At 41.7% G+C, this 15,946-nt stretch overlaps 1 protein-coding gene across 1 annotated transcript; it reads left to right on the top strand.

Annotated features, from left to right (window-relative positions):
- The first annotated feature begins 803 nt into the window (after positions 1-803).
- Positions 804-15,591, top strand: LOC146595633 (zinc finger protein 608). The gene is made up of 8 exons (XM_085305332.1): positions 804-897; positions 6,167-6,254; positions 6,725-9,182; positions 10,958-11,375; positions 11,916-12,088; positions 13,007-13,160; positions 14,428-14,509; positions 15,507-15,591. The coding sequence occupies exons 1-8, from the start codon at positions 804-806 to the stop codon at positions 15,511-15,513; spliced, it is 3,474 nt and encodes a 1,157-aa protein (XP_085161458.1). The 3' UTR covers positions 15,514-15,591.
- Positions 15,592-15,946: the final 355 nt, after the last annotated feature.

Genomic DNA, 15,946 nt, shown 5'->3' with positions numbered 1-15,946 from the left:
ATCCAAGTGTCTCAAAGGTTTATGACTGTAGCAGCAGTACTTCATTTTGCTTCTTTTCCTTAATGCTGTCCAATCTTCTCAGCTTCATTGCCGTACAGTATTTGTTCAGATAAAGTCCAATGTCCAGGATGACTAATTGCAGATCTGTGCTCCAGATGGTTTGATTACAGGATGTGGTTAAAGCGACTCTTCAAACAGCCCAGCAGCGTGCCGCTTAAAAAAAAGAAAATCCCCAGTCTTGCATTTTCTGGCCACCTGACWGTCATTACATTCTCAGCCTTGCTGATCTTGATGTCTGTTACATGTGCACCTGCTGTAGACACAGTTAAGTTCTTGTGCCATCTTAGGCACAGCGTATGATTAAGGCAGTAAACAAACTGTGTGGCTACCAGATCAGTGTTCAGCAGAGAAGACTTGACTTTCTACGTAGAATGTGTGCTGTTAATTTTAGATTACCTCCTTGATGGAAGCAGTCAGGAGAGAGTGGGGCATTTGCATCGCAAGTCTAATGTAAACATTGTTCTGTGCGTTTTATGCCTGGATGGATGGCAGGTGTATATGTGGATCAGGGTTCGATGAGGCTGTGGTAGATGTTGTGAGGCAAATGAGTTACTGCGTTCTTTACGAAACCAATGGCAATAAAAAAAGCTTGAGATAATCCTAAAGTTACGGATTTTCACCCTGCTGCTTTTGGCATTTGAAATGCTTTAGTTACTGTTAGAATAATGATGTCAAGTAGGTATGTGTGGGATTAAATGTTGACAGTGCCACATGCAGAATAAGATGTGTTGATTTAATCCGTGATGGTCGTGTACCCAGAGATGAAGCATACACCACACAATTTGGCTATTCCAGGCATGTCGGGATTGTTTGTACTTAGCAAGGCTGGCACAAAAGGCAAATTGAATTTGACTTGCAAATGAACTTGTAGATTCACCGATCGTAAAGATATGAGGAGCTGATTTTGCTCTGATGTTATATCAAATGATGATATGATGCCATCTCAGTACTGAGACTTCCAACTCAACTTTGAAGACCTGCTGTACCACAGGAGTATTGCTGCAAGAATTTGTAATATTAAAGTTTCTAAAAATAATCTTGTAAAAATGACTACCAAGCACAGTATAATTTGGTGGGTCTTGCTTTGGCATCAGCAAAGGTTGTTTAACATAATGCTTAGCATAGTAAAAGCAGTAGGCAGAACTGTTATCCAAATAGAAATTTTGAGCAAGCAGGACCGCACTGATGTTTAAACAGTAGTTTTTGATAACTGAAAAGCAAACAAACAATTCCTACTGTTGGAAGATCATCTGGATAATCTTCCACAAATGAGTTACATACGTATTGAGAAAGCCTGTGTGCAGATCTGCTTTCGCCAAAATTCTGCAGTTATTCTGGGTTGGATTCTGTATTAAGAAGGGAGAGCTCCCTCTTTCTCATTACAAAAATGAAGCCATACCCATTCATCCTTTCAGATAACTAGTCTTTTGAGTTGCCTGGGAAAATAATCAACTTGAACTAAAGCAGAATTTTGTAGCATGTGCTATGATCTGAACACCAAAGCAGCTTATGCTGTAAACATTAAGTCAGGCTTTCCAGTCTAATTAATTGAGTAATGTCTACTTATATTGGACTTTGAAGGTGTTTATTTTCTGAAGCCAACTTCTTCGAAAATTGGGACCTACATTTAAGCTATTAATGTGATAAATTTGATTCCTAAACACATGATCTCATTTTCAAAGTTTTGAATACAAAGCATAAAAATTCTTGGCTTATGTTTATTGCTATGCAGAAAGTGGAGTCATGAAAGCAAAAAACTTACGTGTCTATTTTAGATTAGATCCTTTGGTCTTTCCTGCATTGGAAGAGAGAACATCTGCAAGAGCAGATCTTGTTAGATGTGAGTAGATCCCTACAAGCTTGAGGTGGCTGCTAAAACTGCCATGTCTTTTTTACTTCAAGATAATTAATGTGCACAGTATCCTAGCGTGGTGCTAAAGATGCCTTGTCACTGTGATGTTTTTATGTCAAAATAGTACATCTACATTTGTTATGCTAACATTGAAAGAATGTGGGTTGCTTCCTTTGTATTGTGAATACAAGCCCTGTAAAGAGTCTCAGTGTTAATCTGCAGTTTCAGGTATGAGACCTACAGAAGATCAGTATTATACAGCTAAGAGCCTAAGGCTGGGCATTGGACAGTATTCATAATTTCAGTCTTCTGTTAATGTCACAATCAGTGTCTTACATTGTTCGCATCACAGAATTAAGAAGTGATTTAATGATAACTTATACAGAACCACTGTGAATTACCTTTGTTTTTGTTTTTAAAGTGCTTTGGAAGTAATTTAGATCATTTCCAAATTGTRGTGGCATACTTTGTTCTTTAAATTTAATTAATAGTAAATAGCCAATGACATTTTAATGCTGCTCTAACTATTCTTGGGTGTTTTTGTTGCCATGAATCCAGTTTCCCACATTGTAGTTCTCAGTGTGATAAGGAAAAGCTTATAAAAGTATATCCAGTGTGAAAGAAAATACCCAAATACACAATCTTTTCTTGCTTTTAACAGGCTGATGAAATGCCCCTTGATGTTAGAAAAGTGACAGTGGTGGGCATTGGGTGACATCCAGCATGCACCTTCACTTTACATTAAGGCTTTGGGGTATGAKCCTGTCTTGGCTAACTGTTTTGGATAGAAAAGGCACTGACTAGTGTAGGTGGTCAAAAATTTCTWGGTAACGTTACCCCATCTTTCTGTACTAGATTGTATTTGACAGCCCTTGAGCATATTTTTACTGGTTACTCTAGCTACTGCTCAGTAATAACGAGTAGCATGGGTAGTAACTTTTGAAATAGTGAAAAGATGGTTTCTTATTCCTGGCAGCTTCAATTTAGGATTTCAGGTAGGTTCCCTGAATTGCAATCTTAGGAGTCCCGATACCCTTAGATACATTGTATTACAAGCATCTGATTCCCCTCCCCCTCCTTCTGTTGTAGTGGTTATTTTGAATAGTTTAGCCTCTTGCTTTTTTCACGTGCAAATGCATTTTTGTATTCAGGTAGTATGAAACCTGTGGGTTCCTCAGACTATCTCCTCATTTTCCTTCCTGTTGAGACAATGATAAAGAAATTATTATTATGGAACATGTAGTCTCATGAATAGGAGCCCTCCCCACACACCACCACCCCGCATTAGCGATGGGCTGGTGGGTCTGTGACTACCTGTGCTGTGTATTCAGATGCATTACCCAGGGGTGTATTGAAGACTGCTGCAGTATTACTTGTGTACTGCTTCCTGGAAGGAAGTCCCAGGAGAGGTTCTTGTTTCAAAGTAGGCTCACTTGAGCATTGTGCCAAGGACATRTATTTTGGAGCAGAGAATTGGTAACAGTACACCCTGATGGGGTGCAGCAAGGCGAGTCCTTCCTTTTCTCTAGATTCAGCATATAGCATCTTTCTGCGATCCCTTTTGGCTTTCCWGTGCTTTGGTCTAATTAGCCTCCCAGTTGCACATTTCCATAGGGGTCGGTCCTATCTCCCATGTTAYTTCTATTCTTTTGACCCATTTCTATGATAATTTTAATAGATTAAATGAGCTCCCTTCACTGCTTGTTCTGTGAAATCGTACCTGTGGCTGAGTAATATGCTGTTCATTAGGGAAAGGAAATTTATTCCTTACTACAGTTATTCTACCACAGCGTGGGGATTAATCTTCCCTTCTACTTACGTACCRGGGCCTTAGCTAAGACCAACAAAATAATGAGATGCTAAATGTAACTGACTRAAGGAGGAGCTTGTTTGTGTTTGCTTTGAAGTATTGACTTTCTCACACTGGCAGGTCATTTGAATGTCTTCTAAGAATCACTGAAATATTTACTGATGTCATTTTTTTTATTACACCTACTCTATGCCTTCTCTTTTGCCTTCTGCTCYATTAATAGGTAACAGACTACCTATGGTTCTGCTGCATAAATTAATAAATACAGGACACAGAAAGAGGCAAGGAATGTTGAAGACGCGGAATTATTTAGGAGTACCCCGTCATTAAGTGTAACAATTATGTTTTTTAAAAAAATACAAGTGGACTAGTTAGCAGGGGACGGAAGGCAGGCTTAATCCTCTGGTAATCTTTTGTGGGAGGCCGTAACAGCCTCCTCGCCTGCGGTTCCGCAAGGAGACGGACAAGCGCCGGCAGGCTGGTGGGACACAACAGCGCCCAGAGAGGGTAAATATCATCGTCTTGGCCCCCGGCGCTACAGCGTCGCCACGGAGAAGCTACGACAGCGGGGGAAAGCAGCAAGGTCACCAGAGAGAGACCGTTGTAATGCCTCTCCGTTGTACGCAGGCGGCCATTTAGCGGCGCGGCGCCCGCCCGAGGCAACGGCCGCTGCGCGCGCCGCCGCCTGCCCCGCCCCCCGGCCTGGCGGGCGGCGCGAGGGGCGCTGCGCGGTGGCGGTTGAAGCCGCCGCCCTCCCGGCCCCGCCCCGGCGCGTTTGCAGGCGCCTGCTGGCGTATGCGGGGGGCAGCGGCAAACCGCGGTTTTCTCCAGGCTACGAAAGTGTTGCAGATCTTAAAAATAAGCTTCATTTTGATTGCTTACGTGTCAGCTTCAGCTTAATCCTTGTCCGTATCGCAAGTTTGGCCCTGTTGGGAAGGCTGTTCTGTCCCTCAGACCACGTTACCCCCAATGGCTGAAACCATACAGGCGTCTCATCACAATGGCAACTTTAAAACCTTACGGGGAATAATTTTCAAATCTGCTATTGAGAATTTTCACGGAAATCCCTTCTTCCCATGTACCTCTGCTAACAACACTTCAAATACTTCCCTGCTGTTAACAGGCCCCCGAGGAAATAAGCTGCTGGTTACATGTTTACTTTACTTTGGTGCAGCAGAGAGGGAGAGCTTTAGTGCAGTACCAGAAATGGCGCTGGTAACGCGGCGGCAGCAGCAGCAGGCCGGATCCGTTTTGGCAGCGCGCCGTTGTTACATCCATTGTGGGAGGGCGAGCGCTGGGGCAAGGCGAGCGCAGGAGAAAAGCAAGACGCGGGGCTGGCAGCTGCGTTCAGCATCTAATACCTCCTACAAGCTGGAAACGTTTTCCTTGGGCCGGGAGGGATAATCTCTTACTTCAGTGGGAGCGGGGAAGGGAAGAGAGGGCTGGCTCCAGAGCTTACCTTGGGTTTATCTGCGGCAGTTAATGAATTAAAGGGGTAATTACGTTGACTAGTCCATAAACATGGTGATAAATTATCTCCAGGAAGGCCAATTTGAGGGGAGCCTGAAAACATTTGACTGACCCTCCCCCCACCTTTTAATTTCATTTAAGACATCCTTACCATGTATACATTTTACACAGATGTTTTGAATAAAGCAAAACTCTAAGTCTGCCTTAGGTGGGCAGATGTATTTATGTTTAAGCAGAGGTCTTAAATGGAAAAGCAATTAAATGACACAATACATTTTTTTTAATARCCCTCTTTCTAAATATTTATATTTTGATTCCTCTTAACTTTACTGTAAGGTTGTAGTTTCTCATTTAATCTCTCCCTTTCTACATAGGAAAAGGCAAGGCAGATAATACGTGTTCATCTCTCTGCTGAACAAAACTTACGATGCATATACGTGTGTGTTTTTGTGTGTTTGGATATATGCAATTTCAAATAAATAGAAGCATCATTATCATATTGTTTAAAGCAAAGCARATTCTTCTCAGTCACCTACTGATTTAAACACTGTAACTGGTGCTCAGTTTTTGCTGGCTGGCTGGCTGCCAAACGAAAGCAATTATGTGCAATAATAGCAAAATTAAGAGGTGAGTGTTGCTGTTTTACAGCAGGACATGGCAAAAACCATTTCCTTCTGTCAGCTGTATCTTGATTACACACACTCGCAGTCACACAGGCATATGCTCTCTCTTGCACCCGCGCACACACGTTTATGCACACACACTCTTGTTCTTTCTTGCTTGTTCTTTCCTGTGGGTTTTAGCTTGAGGTCACTGAAACCAGAAAAGAGGAAGAGTACAGACCACAGCTTTTGAAAACAAATGAGAATAAAGTTCTCACTTTGCTGGGAAGGAAAAAAAATAGAACAAAACAAAAAACCTACCGTAGTTACTGTTCTGACTGTGATAATACTTCATTTTCCTCCCCCCGGCAGGTGTTCTGGTGGTAAATGTTACATGGAGGAACAAGACCTACGTGGGAACGCTGCTGGACTGCACAAAGCACGACTGGGCCCCTCCTAGGTAAGCAAGGGCCCTGGGTCTGGGTTTACTCTATTGTGTTTTCAACCCTGTCAAGAAACTATACAGAGATTGATAAAAAAACAACTGAGTGTAATTGAAAACGTGCATCAGTGAAATGAGTAATTCTCTGTTCCGCACTGGAAAGTGGGGAGGTTATGGTGAGCATTTTTATTTTATTTTGTTTTGTGTTTTTGAGAGGGGAGGAGAAGTATGTGGGATTAAATCAAAGGAGAATTAATTTTAAAATAAAATTTTATAAGTTAGGAAAAATTTTCTCTCTGTTGCTCTAATTAGATGGGGTTTTTTTCCCTTTTTTTTCCTTTTTAAACTGACATTCCCTTTGAGACTCATTTGGAAGAAGCACATCCTTCCGTTAACATGGCTGAAGGCTCTGTTACGGGAAGCAGTGTTGTTTCTGTATTTATTTAGTTCACAGCTCCTGCTGATGACATCTGCTCTTGTTTATATAGGTTTTGTGAATCGCCAACGAGTGACCTGGAAATGAGAGGAGGTCGGGGCAGAGGGAAGCGGGCAAGGTCCGCTGCTGCTGCAGCTGTACCTGGAAGCGACGCGAGTTTTGCGGAGTCTAGAGGACTTCAGAACAAGAATCGAGGTGGTGCCAACGGGAAGGGAAGGAGGGGCAGCCTTAACTCGAGTGGGCGCAGGACACCCCCAAACTGCGCTGTAGATGACGTCAAAGCCAGCCCCTCATCCACCAACAAGAGGAAAAATAAGCCTCCGATGGAGCTAGATTTGAACTCCAGTTCAGAGGACAATAAATCTGGAAAACGTGTTCGTACTAACTCTAGAAGCACTCCCACCACTCCRCAGGGCAAACCCGAGGCCACTTTTTTGGACCAAGGCTGCTCTTCTCCAGTGCTGATTGACTGTCCTCACCCCAACTGCAACAAAAAGTACAAGCACATTAATGGACTCCGATACCACCAGGCTCATGCACATTTAGACCCAGAAAACAAACTGGAGTTTGAGCCTGACAGCGAAGACAAAATTTCAGACTGCGAGGAAGCACTGAGTAATGTGGCACTTGAATGCAGCGAGCCAAGCACAAATTTGTCCGGCTTTGATCCGCTAAAAGCACCAATGTCTCCTTCTTCCATCACTACCCCAGGAACCCCCAAGGGGAAAAGGGAGCTGACCAGCAATGGCCCCAGTTCAGTTATCAGTTCTAAAACTGGCAAGAATTCGGGCAAAAAGAAGGGTCTGAACAGTGAATTAAACAGCCTTCCAGTAATTTCTAATATGGCAGCCACCCTGGACAATTGCTCGGTAGTGGATGGCAATTTGCAGACTGAAATGCCCAAGTTGGAGGCTGAAGGGTTAATAGACAAGAAAGGTTTGGGTGATAAAGACAAAGGCAAAAAAGCTAATAATTGCAAAGTGGATAAAAACCTTTCCAAACTGAAAACAGCCAGGCCCATTGCCCCAGCGCCAGCACCGACTCCTCCCCAATTAATAGCGATACCTACTACGGCCTTTACAACCACCACTACAGGGACAATACCAGGACTTCCCTCTCTAACAACGACTGTTGTTCAGGCTACACCAAAGAGCCCTCCGCTAAAACCCATTCAACCAAAGCCCACAATTATGGGAGAGCCAAGCACTGTAAACCCAGCTCTCACATCGCTCAAAGACAAAAAGAAAAAAGAAAAGAGAAAGCTAAAGGACAAAGAAAGCAAAGAGACCGGGAGCCCGAAGATGGATTCTAAGCTGGGAAAGCTGGAYGACTCGAAAGGGTCTGGGAAAGATTTATCTGGCCATTTTTTAAAGGACCATCTCAACAAGAACGAAGTGTTAGCTAACGGGCTGTCGGAGTCACAAGAGAGCAGGATGGCAAGTATTAAGGCCGAAGCCGATAAGGTTTACACGTTCACGGACAACGCGCCCAGCCCGTCCATAGGGAGCGCCTCCCGGATGGAGTGCAGCACTTTGGTGAATGGACAGTCCTCGATGGCGCCGCTGCACGTGTTGACGCAAAACGGCGCGGACAGCGCAGCCGCTAAAACCAACAGCCCTGCTTACTCCGATATTTCTGATGCGGCTGATGACGGCGGCTCTGACAGCCGGTCAGAGGGCATGAGGTCAAAGGCCAGCTCTCCTTCAGATATTATTTCTAGTAAAGACAGTGTTGTAAAAGGACATTCTTCAWCCACAGCACAATCGGCTCAAGCAAAAGAGTCCCATTCTCCCTATTACCATGGCTACGATCCTTATTATTCTCCAAGTTAYATGCACTCTGGCCAGGTCAGTGCCCCGGCGGCTGGGAACAGTAATACCCCACAGGGACTGAAGATCAAAAAAGAGGCCGAGGAAGAGGCCGAAAAGAAAGAGAAGACTGAACCATCGGACCCCAAGAAAAGTGAAACCAATTCCTCTAATTTGCAGCCTCAGCATCAGTCAGTAATAACACAAAGACACCCTGCACTTGCCCAGTCACTTTATTACGGACAGTATGCTTACGGACTCTATATGGACCAAAAGTCCTTAATGGCCTCCAACCCCGCTTACAGACAGCAGTATGAAAAATACTATGAGGACCAGAGACTAGCAGAACAGAAAATGGCACAAACAGGAAGAGACTGTGAAAGAAAGAATGAACCTCCCTTGAAGGAAATAGGAAAAGATGATAATAAGCAAAAGAATATCCCATCTGCTACTATTTCAAAGGCCCCTTCGACTCCAGAGTCGAGCAAAAATAACACTAAAATAGGGTCATCAATCCCTAACAAAGGTGAGGAGACGAGCAAATCACAGATCCTTTCCAATCACCAGCAGCAGCTTCAGTCTGACAGTTTCAAAGCCAAGCAAATGGAAAACCATCAACTCATAAAAGAGGCTGTGGAGATGAAATCTGTTATGGACTCCATGAAGCAGACGGGAGTAGATCCAACCACAAGATTTAAACAGGTGAGATCACAGGAGATGAGACACCGGTGTCTCAATTCATTCTTAAATTGTGTGAGATTTTGTCCCTGATTTTGTTACGGTCTTTCACCTTTGCAGCCAAACAAGCACCACTATCCCTTTTTTCTTGCTGGATTGTACTATAGTTGGTGAATAAAGCAACAGATCTTTCAGTTGAGCTGTTTGAAAAGAAAAATAAAATAGCAAGGTGGTGACAGAATCCAGGCTTAAGACATGAATAGACTATTTAAAATTACATGCAAGAATAAAATAGAATTAAATTTCTCTTTTAGATGTAAATTCCAAGCAATTTACTTAGTTCAGAAATGAGAAATCTGAAGGAAAATAAGCAGCTTTCATTGTGAGAGGACTTAAAGTAGATGTGAAACATGGTTTGAAGTGTTTTTTTTTTTCTTTTTTTTTTTGTTAAATGACAGTTGGCATTTACTAAAGATGGGTGAGCTGATTCTTTGAAGAGTTGGCTTGAAGCTCAGCTCTTTATCTTAACCCAAGGTGACCTTTTCAAAACAGTTAAGTTCCCCTTCTCTCCTCAACCCACCCCAAGCCCCTACAGGCCARCACAATGGATGAAATCATCTCTCCATTGAAGTCAGTGTTAGTTTTGCCATTGACTTCAGTGGAACCAGAATTTCATCCAGTGGCTCATGCTGACCTTCCTAGATGTCGTATTTCCTTCACTGGAGGTAATGTTACTGTCTCTGTGCTCTGAGCCAGAGCCTCAATGTCAAYGCTTTCATGTTCTGGTGTACGGTACATCCTAGACTTCACCGTAACAGGCTGTCTTTCAAGGTTCGGTGAGGTCAGGTGAGTGGGAGTTGGGAGCTATAAAGGAAGTGGGATGATACGGGCCAGAGGAGGAGGTTTCTGCTAATTCAAATGAGTATTTGAACCAGACTGTCCAAGCGTCTAGTTCTGTGCTCSTGTTTCTGTTGCATTTGCCATGATGTGTATCTGTTGGAGGCAACGTTTACAATTAGCCCTTGCGTAGCGTGTGCTAAAAAAAAAAAGTCTTCTTGTTGTTCAGTACTGATTTAATATAGTCTTGTAAAGAATACACCTACCTACTTCTATACAATACTTGTAAACTAGTCTAGATAATCATTATGCAAAAATATATTTTTTTCTATCCTGTACTCATTCCTTAAACCTTGTGGACCTGATCTTATAAATTCTTACACTTGTCATTTTAAAAACTCAGAATAGGACTGTCTGCCAGGTGCAGGAGTCTGCCTAAATGTCTGCTGTTCCACTAATTCATCAGTGTGTGCAATATCTGAGGTAGCACAASCATCTTTCCAGCTAGATCAGTTATTCAGGTTCACTGTTCCAGGTAATCTAAGTGCGCTGGCATATCATTAGGCAGCTTTAATTTTGTGGTTYACAGATACTTTTTGCTCTCTAGTGGGAAAATCTCTCAGCAGGCTTTAATTAACATGTTTTATGTACAGTGTGGTTGCAGAACTTTGATACAATGCATATGTATTTCATGATCAAACTACTTAAAGGATGACAGAGGATATAAGGTGAAACAACTGAATTACATTTTGATAATAGTCTCTTACTCTTCCATGGTAATACTGGTTTGACTTTGAGCTTAAGGCGCTCTGTAGCAAGTACACCTCTCTTCTATATATTAGAGATATGTTACTAGAACACCTATCATTAGYTACCATTACCATTAGCCAAAATAGGGGAAATGCCAATATCCTATTTCAACATTAAGTTCAGAATAAATTTTTTTTTCTCCTTTGCATTAGGACCCAGATTCACGAACATGGCATCATTATGTCTATCAGCCCAAATACCTTGATCAGCAAAAATCAGAAGAACTTGATCGTGAAAAAAAGTTAAAAGAAGACAGTCCAAGAAAAACACCTAACAAGGAAAGTTCTCTGCCTAACCTTCCTGTCTCATTGGCAAGCATTAAAGAGGAGCCTAAAGAGATCAAGCGTTCTGATTCTCAATCAGTGGATGAGAGCAAGATAAAAAACGATGATCGAAAGACTCCTGTAAATTGGAAGGACTCTCGGGGTGCTAGAGTGGCAGTTTCTTCACCAATGAGTCAACACCAGTCATATATCCAGTACTTGCATGCTTATCCTTATCCACAGATGTACGATCCCAACCATCCAGCCTATCGTGCAGTCTCTCCTGTSCTAATGCACAGCTATCCTGGTATGTATCCTGAAACTTGCCTTGCTCATTGGTAGAGATTTACAGACTCAAAATTAAGCAAAGCTTGCATTTTAATATTTCCATTCACTGCTGGAGTAAATTAGAAGTTTCATAGATGACATTTTCTTGCTCGTGCTTATGCTAGGRAAAGTCAACACAAGGTGTTCCTTTTAGGAGCTGTCAGAGTTCCCYGCTACAGTTTCCTCAACCCTTGACAGTTTGCTCTTGCTGTTAGACTGACAGGTAGTTTATTGTCTATAAAAATATTCTAAGCACTTACTGTCAGAACCATTACAGTTACTATTCTTTCACTTAAAGAGGACCCATAAATGCCTGAAATGGCTATCAGCTCAGCCCTCTTTATAACCTCCATTCATCAGGGCAAATTAGGCGAAAAAAAATCGAAGAGCAAAGGTACAGTTTGATAGTCAGGTGATCCCTTTCTGATGTTACTCTCTGTCTTGGCATCCCCCCCTCCGACCTTGATATAACCAAATGTAAAAGCAGTAACCTGATGTGACATTTATTGTTTACCTGCAGGGGCCTATCTCTCTCCAGGATTTCATTATCCTGTTTATGGGAAGATGTCAGGGAGAGAAGAGGCGGAGAAAGTCAATACCAGCCCGAGCCTCAATGCGAAATCAACCACTGAGTCCAAAGCACTGGATTTGCTCCAGCAGCATGCCAACCAGTATCGCAGCAAGTCCCCTGTTGTAAGGCTTCATCTGTTGTTCCTGAAGAGCTGTACCTTCGGGGAGGGCTAGAGAATATCATTTTAATACGCACACACAATCTGGCATCAAGCTATGAATGCATGATGCTTCTCTTTACTGCTACTTAAAGTAGTTTAAAGTCCAGATGCTTCCAAAGCATAAATTGGAAGTGATATGTATAGCAGAGTTCTGTACACACAGTCTTTCTAACCTAAATAAATGGACTCCTATAGAAACCTAGATTCAGAGATAACTCTTGGTGCATGGCAGAGTTTATTGCAGTCAAATGGGAGGCTCCTGTTTGAGAACAGATAATGAAGTAAGAAGTCCAGCTGTGGAATTCGGTAATAGATTAGCCATGAAGTCATATCTTCAGAATAGCAGATTTCTAGCATCTACTTCTGAATATTTCCATATTGGAACAAACACTAGTATTTTGCTGTCAGATAAGTTGGTGCTATCTTTAATTGTGAGCAAGACACTGACTCTGATTCTATTTTTAAAATGGCTTTCTTACTGCTTAGGCAGGTTTGTTCCCTAGTGTGCATTAAAGAGGGCTGATGACTAATTTACATCAGCTCTTAGCAGCCCAAAGAGGATGTTCAGATATTGGCAGGTCAGCCAGACTTAAGGGAGCCCAAAAATAGAGGTCAGCATGGTGGCTTCATGCCACAGGGTGTCACCTGAAAATCTGTGCTCTGAAAATCTTCCAGGTTATATATAACCAGAATACCAGAAATAACCAGATACACTAGCTTTGTACGAGAACAAGTGCAAATCTCCAGTACACTGGAGAATCAGCTTCATTATYGGAATTTAAAAGGTCATTGCCAGGTAATATTAGCAAGTGTATCTTGGTTACAATTTCCTCTCCTTTAAGATTCTCATGTCAGTTTTCTTTCACAATTTTATTGTCAGCCTGTGGAAAAATCTGCAGCTGAGCGTGAACGGGAAGCAGAGAGGGAACGAGACCGTCATTCTCCTTTCAGCCAGCGGCATCTCCATACGCATCATCACACACACGTTGGAATGGGTTACCCACTTATACCTGGTCAATACGACCCATTTCAAGGTGAGCAGCAATGGGATTAGCTTGCCTGGGGGAGGTGTTCCCTTGACATTGCAAGCCATGTGTACAAACATGAAGCGTTTTGAATAGAGATCCYGTTGTTAAAGCAGAAGGGCTTTACATTGAGGCAGAAGGCTTGAAGATTCCTGGCAAGGACTAACAACAAGGAAAGCCTCAAGTAAATAGCTTTGTGCCTGAGAAACAGCAAGTTTTGTTTCTACAACCAGTTGTMAGCACATTATTAAAGATTTACTAGTTAGTGACTAGTTTACTAGTCACTTGAACATTTTGAATCCTACTGCAAACTGACATTAACTGGGTAAAAGGCGRTTTAAAAAAGAACAAATCAACCTTCTTTTTATATAATTAGGGTTGTGYGGGCAATGGAAGAAGTCTAGCAAAGACAAAAGCTTTTTATATGGAACATATTTTACGTACAGGGCATTGCAGTCACAAGGGTTCCAGCTTGTTACAGTTTGAGCTTCTGAAAGAGAACTCTTTGTATTTCAGCAAATGCAGCGCACAGAGTTGCAGTCAGGGAAAAGGCACAACAGTAAGGCATGATTCATTCTCCCTAGGTTTTATACCAGTCTTTGACTGGTTTTCTCTAACCCTGGATTCTAGCTGAATTAAAAGGAGATTTCTTCCTATGCAGCAAAGTACACACTATCACAATTGGCAGCTAAAATGACATTAATTCATTACGTTCACTCAGTGCCTCAGCAGTTTCTTTTTCCTGTGTAAAAGTCTTGAAATTTCTCAGTTTGATTCAGTGATTCCATGTGCCTTATGGGATGCATTATGCTTGTTCAGTAGGAAAAATGTAAAAATGATAAGTTATTRTGAAAGTATTGTATTCTGAGCAGCTAGCATGTCGTTTCTGTAATTCACTGTGACTTTTTGTTCTTGTTGTTTCCTGGTACCTATTATTTCTACTGAGCTTCCTATTCAGGAATTCATATAAACCATTTAGCACCATGCAGTGCAGTACTTGGAAAGTAATACAATAAGTCGGAATGCTGTATTTTCTTGTAAAATACCTATCAAGGAGAATTCAACTTGCTCTATGAAGGCATATTGGTCGTACTGGGCAGGCTGTCTCAACGCTGCTGCCTGGAACATTCGCCTTTTGTGTAGTGCTAAAAGCCATTTTCTGATGGTGAGGTTTTTTATTTGTTTGTGTTAGGGATTCTTCCTACCGTTCTCTGAACACAAAAATCCATTAAAACCAGAAGTGCATCCATAGTCTTTTGTTTCTCCTTTCTTTCAGGATTGACCTCTGCTGCCCTTGTTGCCACTCAGCAGGTGGCTGCTCAGGCATCTGCGTCTGGTATGTTTCCTGCACAAAGAAGGTAAATATCCAGTAAATCTTGAATTCTACATCTTAATATAGAGAGGAGAAAGCAAAACATAGGTTTTATAGGCTAGAGGGCTGCAGTTCCTTGTAAGACACGATTTTTTAGGAGGGGGGAAAGGTTGGCTGGGTTTTGAGGCTAATTATAGTTTTATTCTCATTAAGATGACATTTTGTCTTTGAAATGTGTGCTTTAATTATAATGTAGATCATTAAGGGGGAACAAATAGTCTGTTTTCCGAGTTTTTCCGTAGAATGTGTTTTAGATTTAGCTATTAAAAAACAAGTGATTATCAAATATAATTAAGATCCAAATGATCTTAAGATGTGGATAAAATTCCATGTTCAGTTAAGATCCGTCTGCTACCAGGTAAACTTAGGCTTTTATGCAATCTGCAAATCTGGTTTGCTGATTTTATTTTCAGAGGGTTTGCTAGGGAGTCCCTTGGAGGTTACAGCATTTTTCAGTTACATAGGATTTCCATGCATTCGCCTGTTAGTTATTTACCAGGTTGTGAATAAGATTTACTCTTTCACCTCCAAGAGGAGAGACACCCTTCTGTGTAATAATCATCCTAYTTTAAGTGAAAAACCCATTGCACCTGTAGCAATAGGATCTCTTTCATCACCTCYGTGTTAAGTCTCAGAGAGTTTAACGTGTTATATAGCGCTATAAAGTTCTGTGGTTATTTGGTGTCTTTCTGGAAACAAATGACCGTGTAAGACTCGTAGCTTGAATTATTTGAAGAGGAGAGGAGGTTTCTGACTCGGAAAGACCCGATGCAGTCCAGGGTTTTGGAACTCAGAAGATAAATCCCGACACGTTTGTTAGTAGTATGTTGACCTTTGTGGGGGAGGGAAGAGGAAGTGACTTGCTCTCTTTGCGGTTTGAGATTGAGTACTGTGCAGATCTTGTTTCACAGCGTATCCGAGGTGCAGAAAACGTTAAGAGAAAAGGACATGTCATACTTAAACGTTCTTCTTTCTCTTTTCAGAGAATGATGAGTTTGGAAATGTACATTGTCATGTGACTGGATCACATGAGGAAGCGCTTTATTACAGACATCAGTTCCATGGTGTTAATTTGAAATGCCTTAATGGCAGGCAAAAACCAGTCATTTCATTTTTGTAAATTGCAGATTTTATCACAGAGTAACAAATGTTGCTGTAATTAGACTTCTGTTTTTATATATATATATGCGTATATATATATACATATATATATAAAAATATATATATATTCTTTACTTTTTTTGTATCAGTAACCAGGCTCGCACACAGGGTCTGCTGCTAAGTTGCAAACCACACAGAAAGGAGAAACGTATTTGTCATGTTTAGAAAGTGTTAACCGCGAAAGGCTGTTTGTTTTTTTTCTCTTCTTCTTCCCCCTCCCCCTTTTTTTTTTTTTTTTTTTTTTTTTTTTTTTTTTTTTTTT

The sequence above is a fragment of the Rhea americana genome, unplaced genomic scaffold, assembly GCF_003343005.1.
Source record: "Rhea americana isolate MKP2758 unplaced genomic scaffold, rheAme1 scaffold_22, whole genome shotgun sequence".
NCBI lineage: Eukaryota > Metazoa > Chordata > Aves > Rheiformes > Rheidae > Rhea > Rhea americana.
This window is presented reverse-complemented; position numbering and strand designations above follow the sequence as displayed.